This window comes from Ctenopharyngodon idella, chromosome 19 (genome assembly GCF_019924925.1).
Source record: "Ctenopharyngodon idella isolate HZGC_01 chromosome 19, HZGC01, whole genome shotgun sequence".
Classification (NCBI taxonomy): domain Eukaryota; kingdom Metazoa; phylum Chordata; class Actinopteri; order Cypriniformes; family Xenocyprididae; genus Ctenopharyngodon; species Ctenopharyngodon idella.
In genome coordinates this window covers 16,610,505-16,630,000 of record NC_067238.1, presented here as the reverse complement: position 1 = coordinate 16,630,000, position 19,496 = coordinate 16,610,505, and the positions used below count along the sequence as shown (strand labels likewise).

The 19,496-nt window shown below is 38.2% G+C and overlaps 1 protein-coding gene and 1 long non-coding RNA gene across 3 annotated transcripts in view; one reads left to right on the top strand and one right to left on the bottom strand.

The window, feature by feature from the left end:
- Positions 1–8,478, top strand: part of LOC127501638 (uncharacterized) — a 145,681-nt gene extending 137,203 nt beyond the window's left edge. For both annotated transcript variants that reach the window (XR_007926654.1, XR_007926655.1), the window contains one exon: positions 8,467–8,478. This is a non-coding gene — a long non-coding RNA (uncharacterized LOC127501638). The remainder of the gene's footprint in view (positions 1–8,466) is intronic.
- Positions 1–19,496, bottom strand: part of bop1 (BOP1 ribosomal biogenesis factor) — a 78,587-nt gene that overhangs the window by 19,885 nt on the left and 39,206 nt on the right. Inside the window, exons 4-8 of the mRNA XM_051873686.1 lie at positions 4,951–5,105; positions 4,752–4,869; positions 2,402–2,503; positions 1,740–1,952; positions 37–198 (exon numbers count right to left, since the gene is read on the bottom strand). Coding sequence (XP_051729646.1) covers positions 37–198; positions 1,740–1,952; positions 2,402–2,503; positions 4,752–4,869; positions 4,951–5,105 — 750 coding nt within the window. The remainder of the gene's footprint in view (positions 1–36; positions 199–1,739; positions 1,953–2,401; positions 2,504–4,751; positions 4,870–4,950; positions 5,106–19,496) is intronic.

The window sequence follows — 19,496 nt, the reverse complement described above, 5'->3', positions numbered from 1 at the left end:
TTTATTTGTACAGGACAGGATGTAGAGGCATCTCACCCTCATCTTACGCTGACGGGGACACAGGTACAGGTCGAGGCAGCGCTCGAAGCGCTCGTGAATGAAGCGTGAGTACGCGGGAACGGCCCGCAGGCAGGCGAACTTCTGCGGCAGGAAACTCAACTTCCTGTCCTCGGGGTCCTGCTGCTCCCATGCCAGTCTCTGAACAAAACACACAGAACAAACGTTATGACAGCTCTCACAAAAGCCGGACTAAAGAACAGGTGCAGTCAAAATTGGGGTCAAAATTTGGTTGTATATAAAGATTAACTTGCAGAGGGGATGCACGTGTTCCCACGGAGTTAAGTATAGCATGTAAAACATACGCAAATGAATTATAGGCAAATAGTACAGAGCTAATGGAGCCGGAGCTGGAGGTGCAGGTGTGAAATGATCTGGGCATTTAGCCAGTGACATTTTAAAGGAAAGGAGTTCACTCAAAATGATTCTATCTTTATTTACTCACAGTCATGTTGACCCAAACCTGTATGTATGCTAACATGCTGCTCTTTTCCAATTCATAGTGAAGAAGCTCAACATAAAAGTAGTGCGTATGACTTATTCCAAATCTCCTGAAGTCATATGATAGTTTGTGTGAAGAAAAGACTGAAAGTTAAGTCATTATTCATTTATTATCTTCTCTTTATGTGCTTAATAAGAGAAGTTTTCCCCCAGTGCTTAATTTACATTTGACGGTTATATTTTTATATGCAAACATTACGAATGAAAGTATTTCCATTTTGCATAAAGACTCGTCCTGAAAGCAAGTGAGTCTCAGTTAAACGTCTCAGACTTCATAAACTGAGTTTATGTACATAAAACAGATGGAGTGCAACAGTGAAAGACAGTGTAAATTTAAAATCATTTTAATTAATTAATAAATATTAATTTCATTAATTTAATAATATTAATATTAAATAATAATATTACTTATAAAATTATACATATAAATTTGACATGTTTTTTAAAAATATTTTATCTATAAATATATTTTAATTAAATATCTTGTTCTTGGCCAGTAAATCAGAAAGGCAAGGCAGCATAAATGTAATAATATTAATAGGTAATAATGTAATACATTAATACATTTTAATATTAGATATAATTATAAAATTATATATATATTTTTTTAGTTATTTTTAAAATGTATTTTTATCTGTAATATATTTTAATTAAATATTTGTTTTTGGGTGTTAAATTCATTAATCAAACTTACTAAAACTGAGCATTAGACAGGAAAAAAAATAAAGTCAGTGTCAATTTAATAATATTTTAATAGATTAATAAATATTTTAATTTAAAAAATATTTTAATTGCAGAATATAAATATTAATTTATACAATATAAATATTAATAAAAGTATTTGTATTTATTTATTTATTTTTATATATTTTTAATTAAAAATTTGTTCTCTTAAGATACATTTTGGTTCTAAATTGACCATATTTAAATTAAATCCTACATGTAATGCAAGTAAAATATTATAATATATACTATAAATACTATATCATGACTAAGAAAGGGATATAAAATATTATTATATTATTAATGTAATTGAAAAGATAATAGATTTATCGATTACAAAAATACATGATGTCATTGGAACGTCTTTTATGGTACGTTTTTTGAACTGTTGCTGTATAAAAAAGCCCTGCGCACAACAGATGTGTCATATTTAGGTGAACGATTGCTCAAAAATGCACCTCTTCCTCCGACAGCAGGTATTCTGGAGGAGGGTTGTATGACTCCTCGTGCCCAGGAAGTCTCATCTTGGGTGCTGGGATGTGCATTTTGTGGCGTCCCAGGATGCTGTTGGGGTCCTCCTTGGCCCACAGGTCGTAGTACTGCGGGGTGGTTTCCTTGGGTCTGCGTGGCTTGATCCAACCCATCTTTATGGCATGGACCAACTTCCCGACCTAATAGAGAGAAAGAGAGATGGATGCAGTGACTGTACAGTAGAGAGAAAAACACACACACAGTAACACATCATTGTGGTGATTGAGAGCACATGTGTACGATCATTACTCAAAACACTCGTTGCACACGTCGCCGGTTTACTGCAGGAAACGCATTACATATAGTGACCGGAATCAGCCGGAATATCTAAAGAGGGAATCTTATTTTAACCGAAACGTTTGCAGGTTTGATTTCTTTCAGCGTCCAATTTCAGATCCCCATTATGCCGGCGTTTCAGACCTCTTTCCACTTTAAAAACTATGTGGGAATCATTACTCGTAACGCAGCACAGCTGGGAGCAGTTAGGAGACGAAACATGACTATTCTCATGCCGTTTCCTTTTCACAGTAAATATATGCTTTCACCATAAACGCAAAAGGTGAGGTGTGACAGGGACAGCCAAACTTGCCTTCTCTTTCTCGATAAGCGAAGGAATAAAGCTTCGTTTGTCCTGAGGCCTGTTGGTGACGGGGTGAATCATCACTTCGTTGGAGAAGAAGTCGACTGCAGGCTAGAAAAACAAACAACACAAAGAATCAGAAAGAGGAAAGCATTAAGGCAAAGTAAAAAAAACACATCAATATTATCCCAAGGGTGTTTAAAAGGAGTGGTAACAAATGTTTTACACTTAAAAAGAGGAAATTAAAAGTAATTTAAAAAAGAAACACAGATGGAGCACAAGAACTCGTCCTGCGCAAACTGCACCTTTACACACTAAAGCGCAGCATGCTAAAACCCGCTCACATTTTCTTTGGTCTTTTAGACTTTTTGAAATTTATATAAATGTAAGGATGCATTTTCTATTTATGTATGCATATCCAAATACATACACACATATGGGGCAGTCGTGGCCTAATGGTTAGAGAGTCAAACTGGTAACCCGAAGGTTGCGGGTTCGATTCTCAATACTGGCAGGACATGACTGAGGTGCCCTTGAGCATGGCAACTAACCCCCAATCGCTCCCCGGGTGCCACAGCAAAAATGGCTTAAATGGCACCAAAAATGGATTACCATACTTGGCCTTCACATGTCACTGTCACTTTCACATACACATACATATACATATATATATATATATGTATATGTATATGTATGTGTATGTGAAAGTGATAGTGACATGTGAAGGCATGAGTAATGCCTTACATACATGAGTAATGAGCGCAATATCTCATGAGTGCTGCTTTTCTGTCCAAAATAGCACAAGTGCAAATGTGATACTCATTCTATACAATGGTTCAATAAATAAGAAGTTAATATTGTATTATTTTAGACACAATATTGTCTGTTTTGCCCTATGCAATTGCCCCTTTGCACTATGGCATTTCATTTCCGAATCCGCGTTTTGAACGAATCGGGTGAACCAATGATTCAATGGACCATTGATAAAGAGAACCTTTTACTTCAATGCTGAATGAATCAAATGAATAAATGAATAAATGAATGAATGAATGAATGAACGAACGACTCAATGACTTAATCAATACATTTACCGCCACCTACTGGCAGTTTTAGTTTATTCACCCGAAAACACAAAAACACACAGTTTGTGTAATATATTTTATGTTGAATCAAATAAAATATTTTTTTCTGAAGCTACTTTTTGTAATTTCTATTTGATGCTTTACATAACGATTTCAAATTATCTTTTGGGGGTAATTTCTTAAGGGCAGATCCCAGCTGATGACGCTTTGAAGTGATGCTCGAGGGATCAAGAACATTCCAATATACAAATAACATTTCCTTCGATTCTGCCATCCTCGTTTTCTTTCCTTGTATCCTCCCCTCACATCCTATGGTGGCGGAGCGGAGACGTGAGGAAAGGAAACGAGGATGCACAAATAAGAATTGAGAAGCACCCATGGAGTAAATGGCTCTCTTTATGAATAGGCCGGTAAATCATTGGTTCACCCGATTGATTCACTCAAAACGCAGATTCATTCAGAAACGAAACCCCGCTGTGTGTTGCTCGGAGACACACAACAGTTCTGCTCTGGCTTTATAGGTAATATTTACATTGGCAAAATTAAGCAGAAACAGACAATATTTTGTCTAAAATATAACACAGTATATTAACTTCTTATTTATTGAACTGGTGTATAAAATCAATATAACATCTGCACTCATGCTATTCGGGACAAAAACTGTGTGTGATATACACACACACCGAACAAAACCAAACAATTTGTGTTCTGTTTAACATGGCAATGTGAAAATAGGAACATCTGGCCTATCAACCAGACGCAACAAGTCCCAGTCGGATGACAGGTGGCTTTTTCACGCTCACAGTCTTTAAAGCCTGTCTGAGGTCGTCTAACTGATCACAGACAGACCCAACTGTGGAGTGACTCACTTCCTGTTTGTGCCAGAAAAGACGGCGATGCACAATTAGCACTGATGTTTATAAAGTGAAGCCGCTAAACGACGGCCGTGACACCATCCAGACTCATTACCTCCTGTGCAGGTCAGACGGGCTGCGCTGTTTTCCTTAAGACGGCTAATTGTGCTTGTGTTAATGTTTCGTTACTTCATTTGTCGGTGGTGAGCGCAGACTCGGGCTGGGCTTCGTGTGGCTTCGTAAATGAGAGGAGTAATTCGACGAGCTTCATTTTTTCCCCATCGTGCGCTGGGGTTATTATCTAGAAGCCCGTTTTAAGAGGTTTTCACAGACCAGACTGCAGATGTTGAGGTGACAAATTCTGTTACTGTCGGATCTGTGTTGAATCCAACACCAACAGAGCGGAAAACCAGAGCAAAATACCTCGTATTCGTTGAAGTTGACGTCACCGAACTTGCCCTGCTGCAGACGGTGCACGAGGTCCACCTGCTCATCCGACAGACGGATATCAGCGCCGGTCATCTTGTCATGGACGGTACGCCTAGTAATGACAGAAGAATGAGTGAAATAACCAATTATAGAGGTTGAATGACTTTAAATGAATGTTCCAGACGCTCCTCACCAGTAATCAGGATTCTCCATCTTGTCGAGAAACTCATCCAGTTCATCTTTGTTCCTGATTGGTTTAAAGATCTTCTTGCCGTCCAGGTCATATCCGATGTGGGGATAGTCCTTGTACCACTCCATAGGGATGTTGCCGACCGTGTTGCGGATGTCCTGTGAACGGATAAAGAAAGTGGTAAAGACCAAAATGGAAACAGTTAGAACCACCAGATCAACACCAGAGAATATTTTGCGTTGCTCTAATACCTGCAAAGAAAGACTGATTAGTATTAAAGCAAGTAAAAACTGCATCCATCTTGGTCATGCCCATATACAGCCATTTCCTGTAAAGCTCCCAACTACTTCAATGGAAAAAGACTAAAATCTCTGAAAGTGTTTGACAATCACATATCAATAGTACTACATAAAATTTCGGATTGATTCATTTAAACCTGGAGAAAAGTTTTATGATTTTGGAGAGAGACCGAAAAAAAAAAACCAAAAAAAAAAACCAAACAAACAAAAAAACATTTATAATTATAATAACATTAATTTATTAAATATTAAACAATATAAAATATAGTAATAAAAAAATCATATAATTATATTTATATAATAGTTGAAAAAACAACAACAAATATTTATAAGTGATCAAGAAATAGCACAGAATCATAAGCAAATATAACATATAAGTATATTATCTTATATATATATATATATATATATATATATATATAAAAAACTATATTATATTAAATACTATATAATATAGTATTTTTTATAATATATTTTATAATAAGACTAAATAAAAATATAATATTTATATATAAATTTAATATAAAACTAAAAAAATATTTTTTCAGGTTCAGATATGCAAGCAAATATAACAAAATATAATATATAAAATATTATATGAAACAATACAATATTATAGAATTGTCTATCTATCTTAAATATTATATAATATATTGTGTTAATATTTGAGGAGAAAAGAGTAAAAAGTGTTTAGGTGTCCTAGAAATAGGGCAGAATTGTAATCAATATAAAATAACATTTGATAATTTTATGTAAAATATTAAATATAGTAATATAATAATATTAAATATAATATAATGAAATATAAAAGTCAATACATTCAATTAATTATATTTAACCAAAATCCAAACTTAGAATGAGCTCAGAATATAATTGTGTAAAGCAGCGAATTTTAATGAAGATGAATAAGAAACAAGTGGGTAAAAGTAGAGTTTTGAATAACTTTACAATAAAGAACTGCAATATTACCATATTAGGATCCAGATATCAATACAACATTGTACCATCAGTTGATTCCCACCCCTAGCAGACTTGTTTTGTTAGTCTCCTCTCACACTAACCAGCTCTGCCATTCTCTCTACCTCCTTTACTAGCAGTCACAGTCAGGGTAAAACCATGCGTCAGCAAGGCCTCAGTCCTGCAGGTGCAGAAATCCACCCGCCCAATTTTAACTCGCTCTGTATTCAAGCTCACTAACCCGCCCACTTTACAGTGCGCCACAAGAACGTTACGCAGATACGACTGCTAATAAACCAAACAGAGCTTTGGTCTGAAAATAGAGATTTCTTTGTCTGGGAACGACGCACACACACTCTCGCTCGCACAAACACACACTGGTAACAGCAGACAGCTGAAAGTTCTCAGAGGTTGCGAGCGCCACTTTAAAGCGAGGCCTACACCTGTGAGTGATTTCAATAAAAACACCCCTACCATATCCAATTAGGTCCGAGTGGGCAGCGCTGTCACGCTTTCACACACAGCCGACAGCAGCTGCGGAGGCCACGCCCACACACCACTCATCTTCAAAGGCCCGCGTCTGATTGGCCGACATTCTGATCGTAATGTAATATAAGTGTCTACGAGACACATTCAATGTAATCTCAATGTCTGGCCGAATGAAGTGCTTGTATTGTCTGGCACGATTGACATCCTTGCCAACTCGAAGGAATCAGTGCCAAGACAGAGAAAGAACGACAGAAGCAGTCTTGCTAATTTGATACTTCCTGTGTGGAACCGTTACAGATTGTCACTAGATCTTCACACAGTTGAAATATTAGAGACCCTAAAAGTGCTTCTAGCAATAAGACAACTAGTATTTTGGTCATTTAAATAGTAAAATCAACTAAAACCAACCAACTTTCAAAACAGTGCTTTACATTTGTTTGAGCTGCCCATCTCGATAATTTATACCCTAATTAAATGCAGGACTACATGCTTGTCAGGGCAATAAAATAGGGAAACAAATATGTGAGAATAAATATTTAATATTCAAAAAAACAAAATATATGAAATACTAATATAGTATATGAATATTAGTACACAAACAATATTACATATATATTACTGCTTGTATACTAATATTTATATATTAGTATGTCATATTTTATTGTGTGTAAATATATTTATTAAAATAATATATATATTTTATATATATATATATATATATATATATATATATATATATATATATATATAACAAAACACTAAACGTGGTTAAGGTATTTATCTGACTAAATTATTTGGCAAAAAAAAGGCAAACTACAGCTACAGGTTTTATTTTACTATGCAAAAAAACAACAAAAACAAACAAACAAAAAACATAGAAAAACAAAAAAAGCCTCCATGAAAAAGCATACATTTACTATAACAATCAGTTATTAATATCTCCATATATATCTCCATATATCCAGCAGGGAATAATGTAAGGTGGGACTTGAATGTATTAACTGGGATTTGATTTGACTGCAACATATTAGGCTTGGGATAGTTATATTTATTTTCCCTGCATAGATTGCCTTAGTAATGTCAGCAGAAAATTTATGAAAAGCATTTTATCTAAACCTCGTACACACAGACACCTGTCACCGGACAACATGACTGCTCATTTGCATTGAACTTTCAAGATTTCCAACAGTTGTTCGCTCCCAATATCGGAAATCGGCTTGTCTTTGCCACAAAATGATGGGTTAGAGTTATGAATCAGGCACAATAATTCAATAAAATGAATTTTGTTTTCATGCCATCTTTGAATACTACAGATTGCAATACATTATAGAAAAAAAATCTGGGTCAATCTGGGCTCTCTCAGTGGGACGGTCCAAGAGAACTGGACACGAAAAACATCAGAAGCCCAGCTCACCTGCTTTCAATTGAGAGGCTGAACGCTGCCGTTATTAAGTGTCAGTCAGTCAGAACGCTGAAAATCTGCCCCTTACCACACGCTCTTATCAACTTCCTGTTCAGACTGCGGTGGGGACGGCGATGGGAGATCGACTGCTGATTGTGTGTGCGCTCTTGACAGGAGCTTCCAGGGAAGACGGTCAGAAACCTCGCTGCTGGCAGCCTGCACCTCTATGCCTGATATTTCCACACCACATCATTAAACTCTCAGAGACAAGTGGAAAAAATTCCCTCTTTGTAAACCACCTGAGAAATCAGACTGTCAATCCAGAAATATATGCGCAGAGCTTTAGAGGACAGTCTTCGTGACATTTATCAGCTTTGAAAAAAGTCACTGGCTAAATCTCAATTCACATACTTCACCTACGCACTGAAACTACATACTTCACTGCTGATGGGAAGTACATACTTTAGAGTATTCAGTACTGGGATTTAATTCTACAGCATAAAATTGCATCTTTATTTCATCAAACCCATATACATAACTATTTGCTTCTGCATGCAATGCTACCATCTAATCATTAGCACCTGAGCTATTACCACAAACTCCATTAATACTCCACTTTTAAGGTTCATACACTTAATGTACCTCTTATGTACTTAAGTGGTTGTGGGAAATAATATATATAATAATATCAACATACATAAAAGCAGGCCAAAAAAAAGGAGGGTCTTAAGTAAAAAAAGGAAGTGCAGGTTGTGATGAGGTAATGTTTTATGCTTTACGATGTCTCTGCTAGGATGCCTCACCCATGAAACGGATTCTTTACAGGACAACATCAAACAGAGCAGGTCCGCCTCTCGCAGAGGTGCCCCTTGATTTCACACGTTTCACAGGCCACAGAGTGAACATGACCCCCTCAGATTTTCATGAGGGACACTCGTAAAGGGGCCTGAGAGACCCTGGAGAGCTGGAGAATTAGGCCACACCGAGAGCCACGAACCTCGCTGAGAACCAGAGCTCACTAAACCGCCTGCAATGAGGGAAATACACCAATGTTTTGTGAAGTGTTGATGTAAACCTGAATAAAAAACAACTTAAAGTTAATAAAACTGCTCTGCTACTAAAGCCTGATGCTGGCAACATATCAAGAAACATACTGATGGCTTTGGTACGTTTGGTGATTAAACCTGACTTTACATTTCTCTTTTATACTAATGTATAAAATACAAACTATAAGAGGCAGAACAATGGTTTAGCATGCTCCTTTCCTTCACAAAGACACATTAACACAACTATTAATACAAAAATGAAAATTAATGAGACTTTAGAGCTTTGGTTTGATAGGAAGAACAGACTATATATAATAAGAAATTTCACATGAAACAATCATATGACTTCAGAAGACCAGTGTTACTTTAATAATCTTAGTTGGTGTAAATCTCAGCATTTACTAATATATTATTAAAATCAAAATTTGTATCTGTTAATATTAGTTACTGCACTGTGATCTAACATCAACAAAGATGTTTGTTCATGTTAGTTAATGCATTTATTAAAGGGGACCTATTATGCCACTTTTACAAGATGTAAAATAAGCCTCTGGTGTCCGCAGAATGTGTCTGTGAAGTTTCAGCTCAGATCATTTTTATAGCATGTTAAAATTGCCTCTTTTTGGGGGTTGAGAAAAAACCGTGCCCTTTTTTGTGTGTCCCTTTAAATGCAAATGAGCTGGTGCTTCCAGCCCCCTTTCAAGAAGAGGGCAGAGCTTCAAGAGCTCATGCTTCGGCATACCGACAACAACAAAACAGGACAATCTCACGCACTGAAAATGTCAGAAACTGTCAGTAGCGGTGTTCAGTTCGAACAGGAGTCAGACAATGATTCCTACAGAGCCAGAGAATACAGTGTATGCTGCAAGAGATAGAACAGGTAGAGTTTAGTTTAATTACGTTTAGTTTAACTTATGTTGTTATCTTGCTTTTATCCACTATTAGTACAAGCCTGTTTTAGGGGACCTCGTCCGAATGATGGCCAAAACTTTGCTGATGAGTTTTATGAAGTTTATTGTACCTTACAAGAAAGATGAAGTGTCCGTTTTCAAAACGCAGTACAAGAAGTACACATTAAAGTCTTATTTATAAACTCTCTCTCTCCTCCTTGCATTATCATCAACATACACAGCAAATTACACAAAAATACTCGTTACAACTAACAGTAAACAAATCTATACAGACCTTATGGAGTGGTTATATCTGTATTTATATCTTTCTTAATACCCTGAATTAAATTTTATTTTTGTATTTTCCATTTTCATTTTAATTTTAGTTAAAGCTTTAGTGTTTTTGTCATTTTTATTGTTTTTTTTACATAGTTATATAGTTTTTATTTCAGTTTAAGTTATTTTAGTATATGAATAATTATTATGGGTTTAGTTTTAGTTAACTATAGCACCCTGTAGAAGTCATGAAATATTGCAGACGAGTCATTTATGGTGCTTCTCTTGTTCTATTTGAAGCAACAGCACATTTTCATGAACTATTCCTGTAAAAAGGCTCAGCAACAGTGAGTTTGGTGTCAGTCAGCGTGCAGACGCAGGTTGCTGAGAGCTCCAGCGGTGAATGATTGAACGCGTCTGATCATTAAACGGACGACTCAAGCAGGTGGCCCGCTTTTGGAAAGGATGCGGCTCTCTGCTGGGTTCCTGGGGTTCACAGGCCAAAGTGGCATTGGCCCGTCAAGACACGTGGTGGCAGTTGCGTGACAGGTTCATCCATCAAAACAGGTCGGGAGTCCTCAAAAACCCCAATAATAACAGAGTAAAAGAGTCAGTTCTCTCTGTGATATCCGCAATCTGCTCGGCCAGAGCTGTGGGTAAAAATAAAGTTGGTGGTGCTGTCAGAAAAGCTGAAGGAAAATCCGCAGGTCTGTCTTTCAGGAGTATCGCTCACATTTTCCGCTCCTCAACACCGTTGACCTTTGCCTCACGGTGGCGGAATTCCTTGGCTGCGGGAACATCCTTGGAATTGCAGCATGGAATTTACAAAAGTTGTGACTTCATCTCTAGTAATGAGGTCAAATCAAGAGATCGAAATAATATGGCAAAACAAACAGTATTCAAAATGATTCCGCAAGTACTGTTTGTTTAAATAAAGGAGAATGTGTATTTAAACGAGTCTGGAGTTTACCTCATGCAGGGGTAAACCAGAACAGATATGCCGTTTTAGAACCTTCTCAAAAGTGATGGTGTATTTTCCAAGACTTAGCAAAACAGATCCGTGTGGTCTAAGATGGTGTGATAGTGCATAAATGTGCAGTGGAATGAATGGAAATGAGGCTGAGGCTGAAGAGTTCCTGATACTTTTTTGTTGATAGGAATAGTAAAAACACAGGATATGGTGGGGGGAAAAAAAGGGAAGGGGATCAAAAAAAAGTGGCACAAAAGAGAATCATACTTGGGTCAACCAAATGAACAAAGCGATTTTTAATTATATAAGTATGTACACAGCATGTTAGTGAAGAACGGCTTTGTGATCAGTAGTAAATGACGCTCCATCTGAAAGCATCGCATATGAAAAAGCAACACGTGTCAAACGTTCCAAACATGAGAAGCGTTTATAAACCTCTTGACCAACAAAATAACATTTATTAATGTGTTTTTACTCCAAACTCACTTCATAACATCAGTCGAGTGTTTGAAATAGCATTTTGATTAGTGTTGCTTTATAAATATAAGGCGGCTTGAAGAACACAGATAAACCATGTATTGTAGTAGTCGTCTGTTTATTATATTCATGTTTAATCAATCAAAGCGTTTCTATCTTCTTTTAATTCAGTCACAGCTATAGTATGATGTAGATAGGGGGTTCCCTGGAACGACGTGCGTTATATTGATAGAGATATATATAGATTTTTTCTCCAAATCGTGTCTAATGTCTTCTAAATTTTACCACTGCATCCCTAACAGGTTCCCAAAATATCCTGTTGGTCTTTCTGACAGGTCATTACATCATGAGGGAACCCACCGCTACTTCTGCTCAAATGAAAAAAAAAAAAAAAAAAAGAAAAGAAAAAGAAAAGTCACTTTTCTCAACCTGAAGCTGTCTAGACAGAAGGAAAGAGCAGACAGCTCATTGCTACCAAATGCATCGAAGTGTTCAATGCCCATTTCCAGCAGACGGCTCCAAGCCGCAGAGAATTGCCTGCTGACACAAAACAGAAATCGCCGATCTCTAACAGGAGAAAAACACACAGGAATAATGACAAGGGACACGGCGTCTTTCCGCAGAATGGAAATTATACGCTTGCTGAGAATGCTACGTCACCGATCGGTCGTGCTGCCAAAGTCAGTCAGGCCTACACTCGGATTGGTGTTTGAAGTCGAGCAGAATGGGCTCATGGGAGAAAGTTGCATCCTCCCAGTGTCAGTAAGAGTGATTCAGGTCAGGCTTGCGTGTGTGAGTCAGGATGAGCCGTAATCCATCGTGGCAGAAGACCGAGCCGCTTGATGAAGGTGCAGAGTCGCAGCTACAGCAACTCATTCATTTTTCTTCTCCTCTACTCTTCTTTCCGCATTTCTCCTTCGCTCAAAGCCAGAGCGCAAACCATCCCACCAGCGTGCTGTCATTTGGGAGCACTGAATGGAAGTTGTTTTTGGAGCGGGAACCGAATGCCTGGAAGTGAAGCATTCCCGCTCGGCTGCCTGACCGAATCCTGGAAGTGCGAGGGAAAAAATATATACGTATTCTCGAAAAGAGTTTAAAAAAAAAAAAAAGGAGTCTGCTTTCAATCGCAATACTATGTCACACTATGTGCCCTAAAACATCTGCAGCTCATCTTTCATGCAACTGTTTGGGGCCAGTCTGGCTGGCAGAAAATCTCAAGTTATCGACCATGTTTTAGTCCTAGGTTATAATAAATAATTGAATAAATAAAAGTGTATGTACATAAATAAATAGAAAATAAAGCATTAATAAAAGAGTAAGTAAATGATTTTTTTAAACAAAAGTTAATGAATGATTAAAAAGATAAGTAAATAAATAATGAATAAAAGAATATGTAAATAAAATAAATCAACAGAAATGAAAGTAAATGAATGAATAAAAGAATAAGTAAATAAATTGGATAAATAAAAGAATGCATGAAGAAATAAACAAGTGAAACAATGAACGAATAAATAAATGACTGAATAAAAGAACAAAATCAATATATAAATGGACAAAATAATAAAGTAAATGAATGAATAAAAAGTACATAAAAAAAAAAAAAACATTAAATAAAATAAATGAATAATTTAATAATTTAAAGGGGTGGTTCAATGCAATTTCACTTTTTTAACTTTAGTTAGTGTGTAATGTTGCTGTTTGAGCATAAACAGTATTTGCAAAGTTACAGCACTGAAAGTTCAATGCAAATGGAGATATTGTCTTTTAAAGTTATGGCAGTTTAATGCCTACAAAAACGACCGCTTTGGACTACAACGAGCTTCTTCCCGGATTGGTGACATCATAAACCCTGCAAAACACGCCCCCGGGAAGACGCAACGAAGTGGGCGAGGCCATGTGGTGCAGCATAATGGAAGCGGAAGAGTTGTGTGCACCGGACGCGAGCGACGCGTCAAAAGATTAATAGAACCCATTATAATCTGTGATATTTTCTACACTGGATGCGGCGCTGAACACAGCTTCCAGAATCTACACGAGTTCAATGCTGGATTTGCACAAAGGCTTTTACTGAAAGATGGAACAGTTCCCACTTTAAAAGCAGAAGCTGCTGTTTATTGGCTTCAAACTGTAAGTACGCTTTATTGTTTGTACATGTCTTTTAAATGTATAGTTCTGTTGCTAATTCATAGACAAACAGTTGTTCATGCTATAAATTAAATGCTACCCTTACAAAAATGCTACTACTCAGTCATGTATTCAGCTACAGTAAAGCTTTAATCAGGATAAAACTGTATATTGAAAGCTAACAAACAGCAGTGACAGCATATCTAAACACTTTGACACAAATACAAAATGAAATACCATTCATAAACGTCCTTTAAAAGCCGCGATTGCAGAGGTTCTGCTTGACCCTCTTCATCTGGGTCTGATTTGGGCTCAATTTGATACAGCAATATAGACGCCATTATTTACATTTCCACCTAAGCGCGTAACAACGAATGGTAAGGGGCGTGGCGTTTCCGGACGGTTCAGCGAATCACAATACACTGGGCCAGCTAACCAATCTGAGCCCATTGCGTATTTCGGAGGGAGTGGTATCATAGAATCAGAAAGTCAAACGAGCAGTTCATATGACAGTGGAAACAGAGGTCAAGAATAAAGGTAAAATATATGAAAATACAGCGTTTTCAAAAAAACAAAGCATTAAGACATGTTAAACTGTGCTCCATAAACACAGTCAAGCCTAGAAAAAAAACACTGAACCACCCCTTTAAATAAATACATTAATAAATAAAAACGTCAACAGATAAGAGTTAAGTAAATGACTAATTAAATAAAGTAAATAAAATAAACGGATAAAAAAATAAAAGTAAATATAATGAATGAATAAATGCAAAAAATAAAAATACATATAAATAGAATAAGTAAACAAATAAACTGAATGAATCAATTAATGAATAAGTAAACTGTCACTCTTAGTCTCTTTGCGCACCACAACTGTCCCCCACAGCAGGTTTTGTAATAACGAATGCGCTGCGGTCAGACTCCACTGGACGTCTGTTGCAGCACACTTGGCCGCCCACGAGCAGACAGATCCAGACGAGCCCATCTGCTTTATTTCGCAAACCACTTCTCTTTCATGGAACTCATCTACGGAGACGCTCAGATCGGCCGACACGGCGAAAGTCAAAACTTCACGTCGACATCTAAAGATGTTCCTGTCGACGGATACCAAACAAACAGCACATTTACAGTGCAGCGATGACTCCGAAATGACTGATACGGTGGCAGCAAGGTTTTCTCATGATGGCTAGTGAAAGTAAACAGCCAGAGTGAATCAACACGTTAAAAGGGACGTTTATTAAAAACATATATATCAGATCCAGACTCTGATAATGCCTTAAACAGCTGAAGGAGGGTTACGGATGTGGCGTATCGACTGCAGGGTTTGCGGTCGGAGTCCCTGGTCCCTGTACAAGCAGAGAGGGTCTATTAGGAAAGTGTGTTTGATATTTCAGACGTTTATGGATGTGTCTGGTTGACCAGGCCGATCTCGGGTGATATAGCACCTGTACGTCTCCCACCAAAATCACGTTTGTCAGATGGATGGCAGTGAAAGTCCGGAGGGATGACGAGACCCTTGTTTTTACTAAGAGACTGACAGACCACCAACACTGACTGACACAATCCTGAAAAACAAGGAGAAGATTCAGAAAAACCTCAAAAGAAAAAGTATGGCTTTCTATGAGATAATTCTCAAACTTTACGATTTCATTCCTGAAAGCAGAAATTGCAAATTTGTTTTTAACGTGGCACTAAAGTATTGCATGATCACCACTGATGATAACAGATGAAATGTGTAATTTCTGCATCATTAGTGACACCAAACTGCAACAATAATGACCGTTTCAAACCATTTTCTGCTATTGGGAGTCAAAAACAACAAATAGTCCTGCTCCAAATTCATGCAACTGGTGACAAAAATATAAAAAAGACAGACAGCAGCATTAACAGGTTGCAATACCTTTAAAGGGGACATATCATGAAAATCAGACTTTTTCCGTGTTTAAGTGCTATAATCAGGTCCCCGGTGCATCTTCCAACCCAGAAAAGGAGAAAAAGGACAACCCAGTAACTTTGTTTTGGCAAAAAAAAGAGCTGCTCAGATTTCACTCCTCTTGTGACGTAGGAAGGGGATCATATTATAATATTACCGGCCCTTAATCTGCACGTTTCCACCCACGGTGCCGCCATTTTGTTTTCGCAAGAGACAACGGTGTACCAGTTCTAACGCCATGGCAAAAGTTCAGGCAAAGCATGCTAACTGTTCTGTCGTTGGCTGCACAGACAAGCACAAAACACTATTTAGAGTTCCAGCCTCAGAGGAGACGAGAGCAGTGGATTTATTTTATTTTTTATTGGAAATCCCCCAGGGCTGCTTTAGAGAAGAGGAAGTTGTTGTAGTAGAGCGTTGCTCCCATGGCGTCATTTTACGCCAGAATGCTTTACAAACGAGGGTCAATTCAACGCTGAATTTGCACAAAAGATTAACATCACAGCAACTACATAAATTTATCCACTAACCATTCAGAAACGTCCAGTTTCATTCAAAAAGTTGTAACTTCTTCCGGAGTCTCTCCATCAGTGTCGACTCCGATTTGAACAATGTAAGGCTGAACACCGTTATTGACAATCCTCATATTGGCTACGTGAGATTCTCCAGCTTTCTTGTTGTTGGGCAACTGAAGCACGGGCTGTTAAAGCTCCGCCTTCTTTTAGAAAGGGGGCAGGGAGCAGCAGCTCATTTGCATTTAAAGGGACACACAAAATGGCGTGTTTTTGCTCACACCCAAATAGGGGCAAATTTGACAAGCTATAATAAATGATCTGTGGGGTATTTTAAGCTGAAACTTCACAGACACATTCTGGAGACACCAGAGACTTATATTACATCTTGTAAAAGGGGCATAATAAGTCCCCTTTAATTTAAAGCCTTCCTGTAGCAGCTCAAACAGCAGAGCATGACCATTGCAATGGAAAGATCATCTGTTTGATTACCAAATGATTGATTATCATCTGCCAACTGCATAAATATAAATGTAAATCCATACTTAAATTAAACTTTGATTGGTCCATAATCAATACACAAAGTTGTCAGAGATTGGTATCATTTTATTTGACTTCCTTTACATTATTGCAACACACTTAGAGATATAAAGATGTAAAGAGTTTGGTGAGCACATGGGAGACTCGGATTTGAATCGTGGCCAAACACTATTCTGCTCAGGGGAATCCAATAAACAGAAATGTTGTAAAAAGAGCATTTTATGTCTGTTATGTACATTTTTGACTCTCCTTTGCAAATCGGCAGGGCCTCTGTGGTGAAACACCTGAAAATTTCTGCTGTTTGCTTTGCTCTCCCCTCTCAAAACTGGTGCATTTATAACATCAATTAATCTGTAAAGTTCTCCAGGGGCAATTTAGAAAATCTAGCTTGAAATTGAAAAAGTGGCCATTTCAAATTCAATAATGCGTTTAAGATGCATTAAGTAACTTGATTTATGAATTCATGCTGGCACTGAATATTTTCCAGTGGCAGTGTTGACTTGATGGAGGGCGTTAAACGCAGTGAGACACTCATTCTCGATGGGCAGGCACGGCATCGGGAAGGAGAACTGCTTAAGATCGGGATTTATGGAAGCGGTTCCACGGCTTACCCGCTCGGCACGGGCCACTGAGCGACAAGCCATTTGCAGACGGAGCAGCCTGCGTCTCCTCCCCACAAATGCAGGTTTGCATTTCCCTCTAATGGGATCATTTATAATCCCAGTAAACTCAAACTCCGCAGTGGAACGCTGCCACCTCCACACTTTCCATGAGGTCCATCCAAACAGGGCCATGCGTCTGCAGCAGGAATGCGTGCAGACGTGTTAGCGCACCGCATCCCTGTGCGCGTGAATGTGGGTGAGTGGCAGCTGCGTGCAGGCCATTAGGATGCCGCTAACATCCACCGCTAACAGCTCGCTGGAAAAATCAAAATTGGAAAATGATCATGGAATAATACCCAAACCCAAGCGTCCTGCGTAAGGAATATGAGAAAGTGAGCGAGGCCCAAAGAGCTCTCCAAAATGCAGCACTTTTCACATTTGCTGCTCACTTCATTTTGAGTTGTAAAAAGAGCATATTAAATCGTCAATAAAAGCAAGCACCCTCGAAAATAAAAACAGAAAATGATGTGGAACAACTGATGAAGTACAAACACTCATTCAAAATGAAAAATGAACTAAAAACGTGTAAAAATTCATTAGTGCACTGTACAGAGAAAGAGTTAGGGGCTCCTTTTGGTCCCAAAATCTGTAAAAGTTCGGACTGCTACATGACGCCCACTTTCAACCACCCAATCAGTTTCTTTTTTTTACTCAGAAATAGGTCAAAACACAGAATTAAGATGGGCTACAAAGTCAATTCACATTGATTTTACTCTTGCCACTTGACTGGTCACAAATCTGGTTAAAAGCAAAATACAGCAGGTCTTGACAAATATAGCTTAGTCCAGAAACTTTGAGTCGGTGGACGTGTATAAAATGCACATGTGGATGGACTGCTCTCAATTAGGTCTTCCGGCCTTCATATTACAATGGAAGAAACAAACTCAGAGTCTCTGTAGTTTCGGCCTGTTTATATGCTTTACGCACTGTAAATGTACCCGAGAGAAAACACGTCATAAAAAAGAACAGGGCAGGAGCGCTTTAACAACGGAAAAGTCACAATAAGAGCAATTTCGACATTACTACAAAGGCCTCGTCTGGTCTAATTGCTTTTAGTTTTTTTCCCCTTCACATAACCCCGCCTTCTCTTTTGAATAAATTAACTGAAGTTATTGCCGCGGTGACCTCAGCAGTTTCGTGAGCCGGATCACGTCTGGCTTAGATTAAGCGGCCTGTGCTGGTCTGAAAGTGATACAGGGGCTCTTTTCCAGGACGTGAACCCGTCCAGACAAATCCGCCCACAAGCTTACAGATCCGAGCGGCCCATCGCAGTTTGGTGCACCTTGGGTGTTTAACCAAACACCAAAAACTCTGCGGCCTGAGAGGAGCGGAGCCCAGAAAGCGTTTTTCCTCCAGACGGGGGGCTGGATTAGATGTCGCAGAGCGCCAGAGGAGGTCAGTGGGAGCTAATGGCAGTCAGATGGGATGCCGTTCCTCGTCTTAAAGCATGCCGGGCCCCGCGTGACGGCGAGATAACGAGCGTTGTCATTCGTTACCCCAGAGGTCGATCTTTATGAGGTAGCGAGACATTCCATCTCTGCTGTGGTCTCGCTCGACCCTAATGAATGTCGTCACGTTATGACCCGGTTCCTGTAATGACTCGTCCCGGGATATACGGACTGCCATGGTGAGGTTTTCCTTTAATGACTGAAAGGTCGCAGTTGGGGTCTGGAAAGAAATATCGCTATGTCATTGCGGTTGTGACACTAAAATACATTAATATTTCATGCAATGAGCATCTTTCTCTATTGCAAACAATGACAAATGAACTTTTTCCTGCTAAATACAAGCCTAAAAACATCAGGTGCAAAGCAAAAACGTGTCTTTAAAAAGATTGGCAGTATCGCAATATGATTATATTGGCACCGCTTTACAATATTAGCACCTGAGGAATATAGCTAATCATTTAGATGGTTGATTTCAATGATAAAACAATTTACTGAGTCGACTCACCATTCATAAACATTCACAAGTG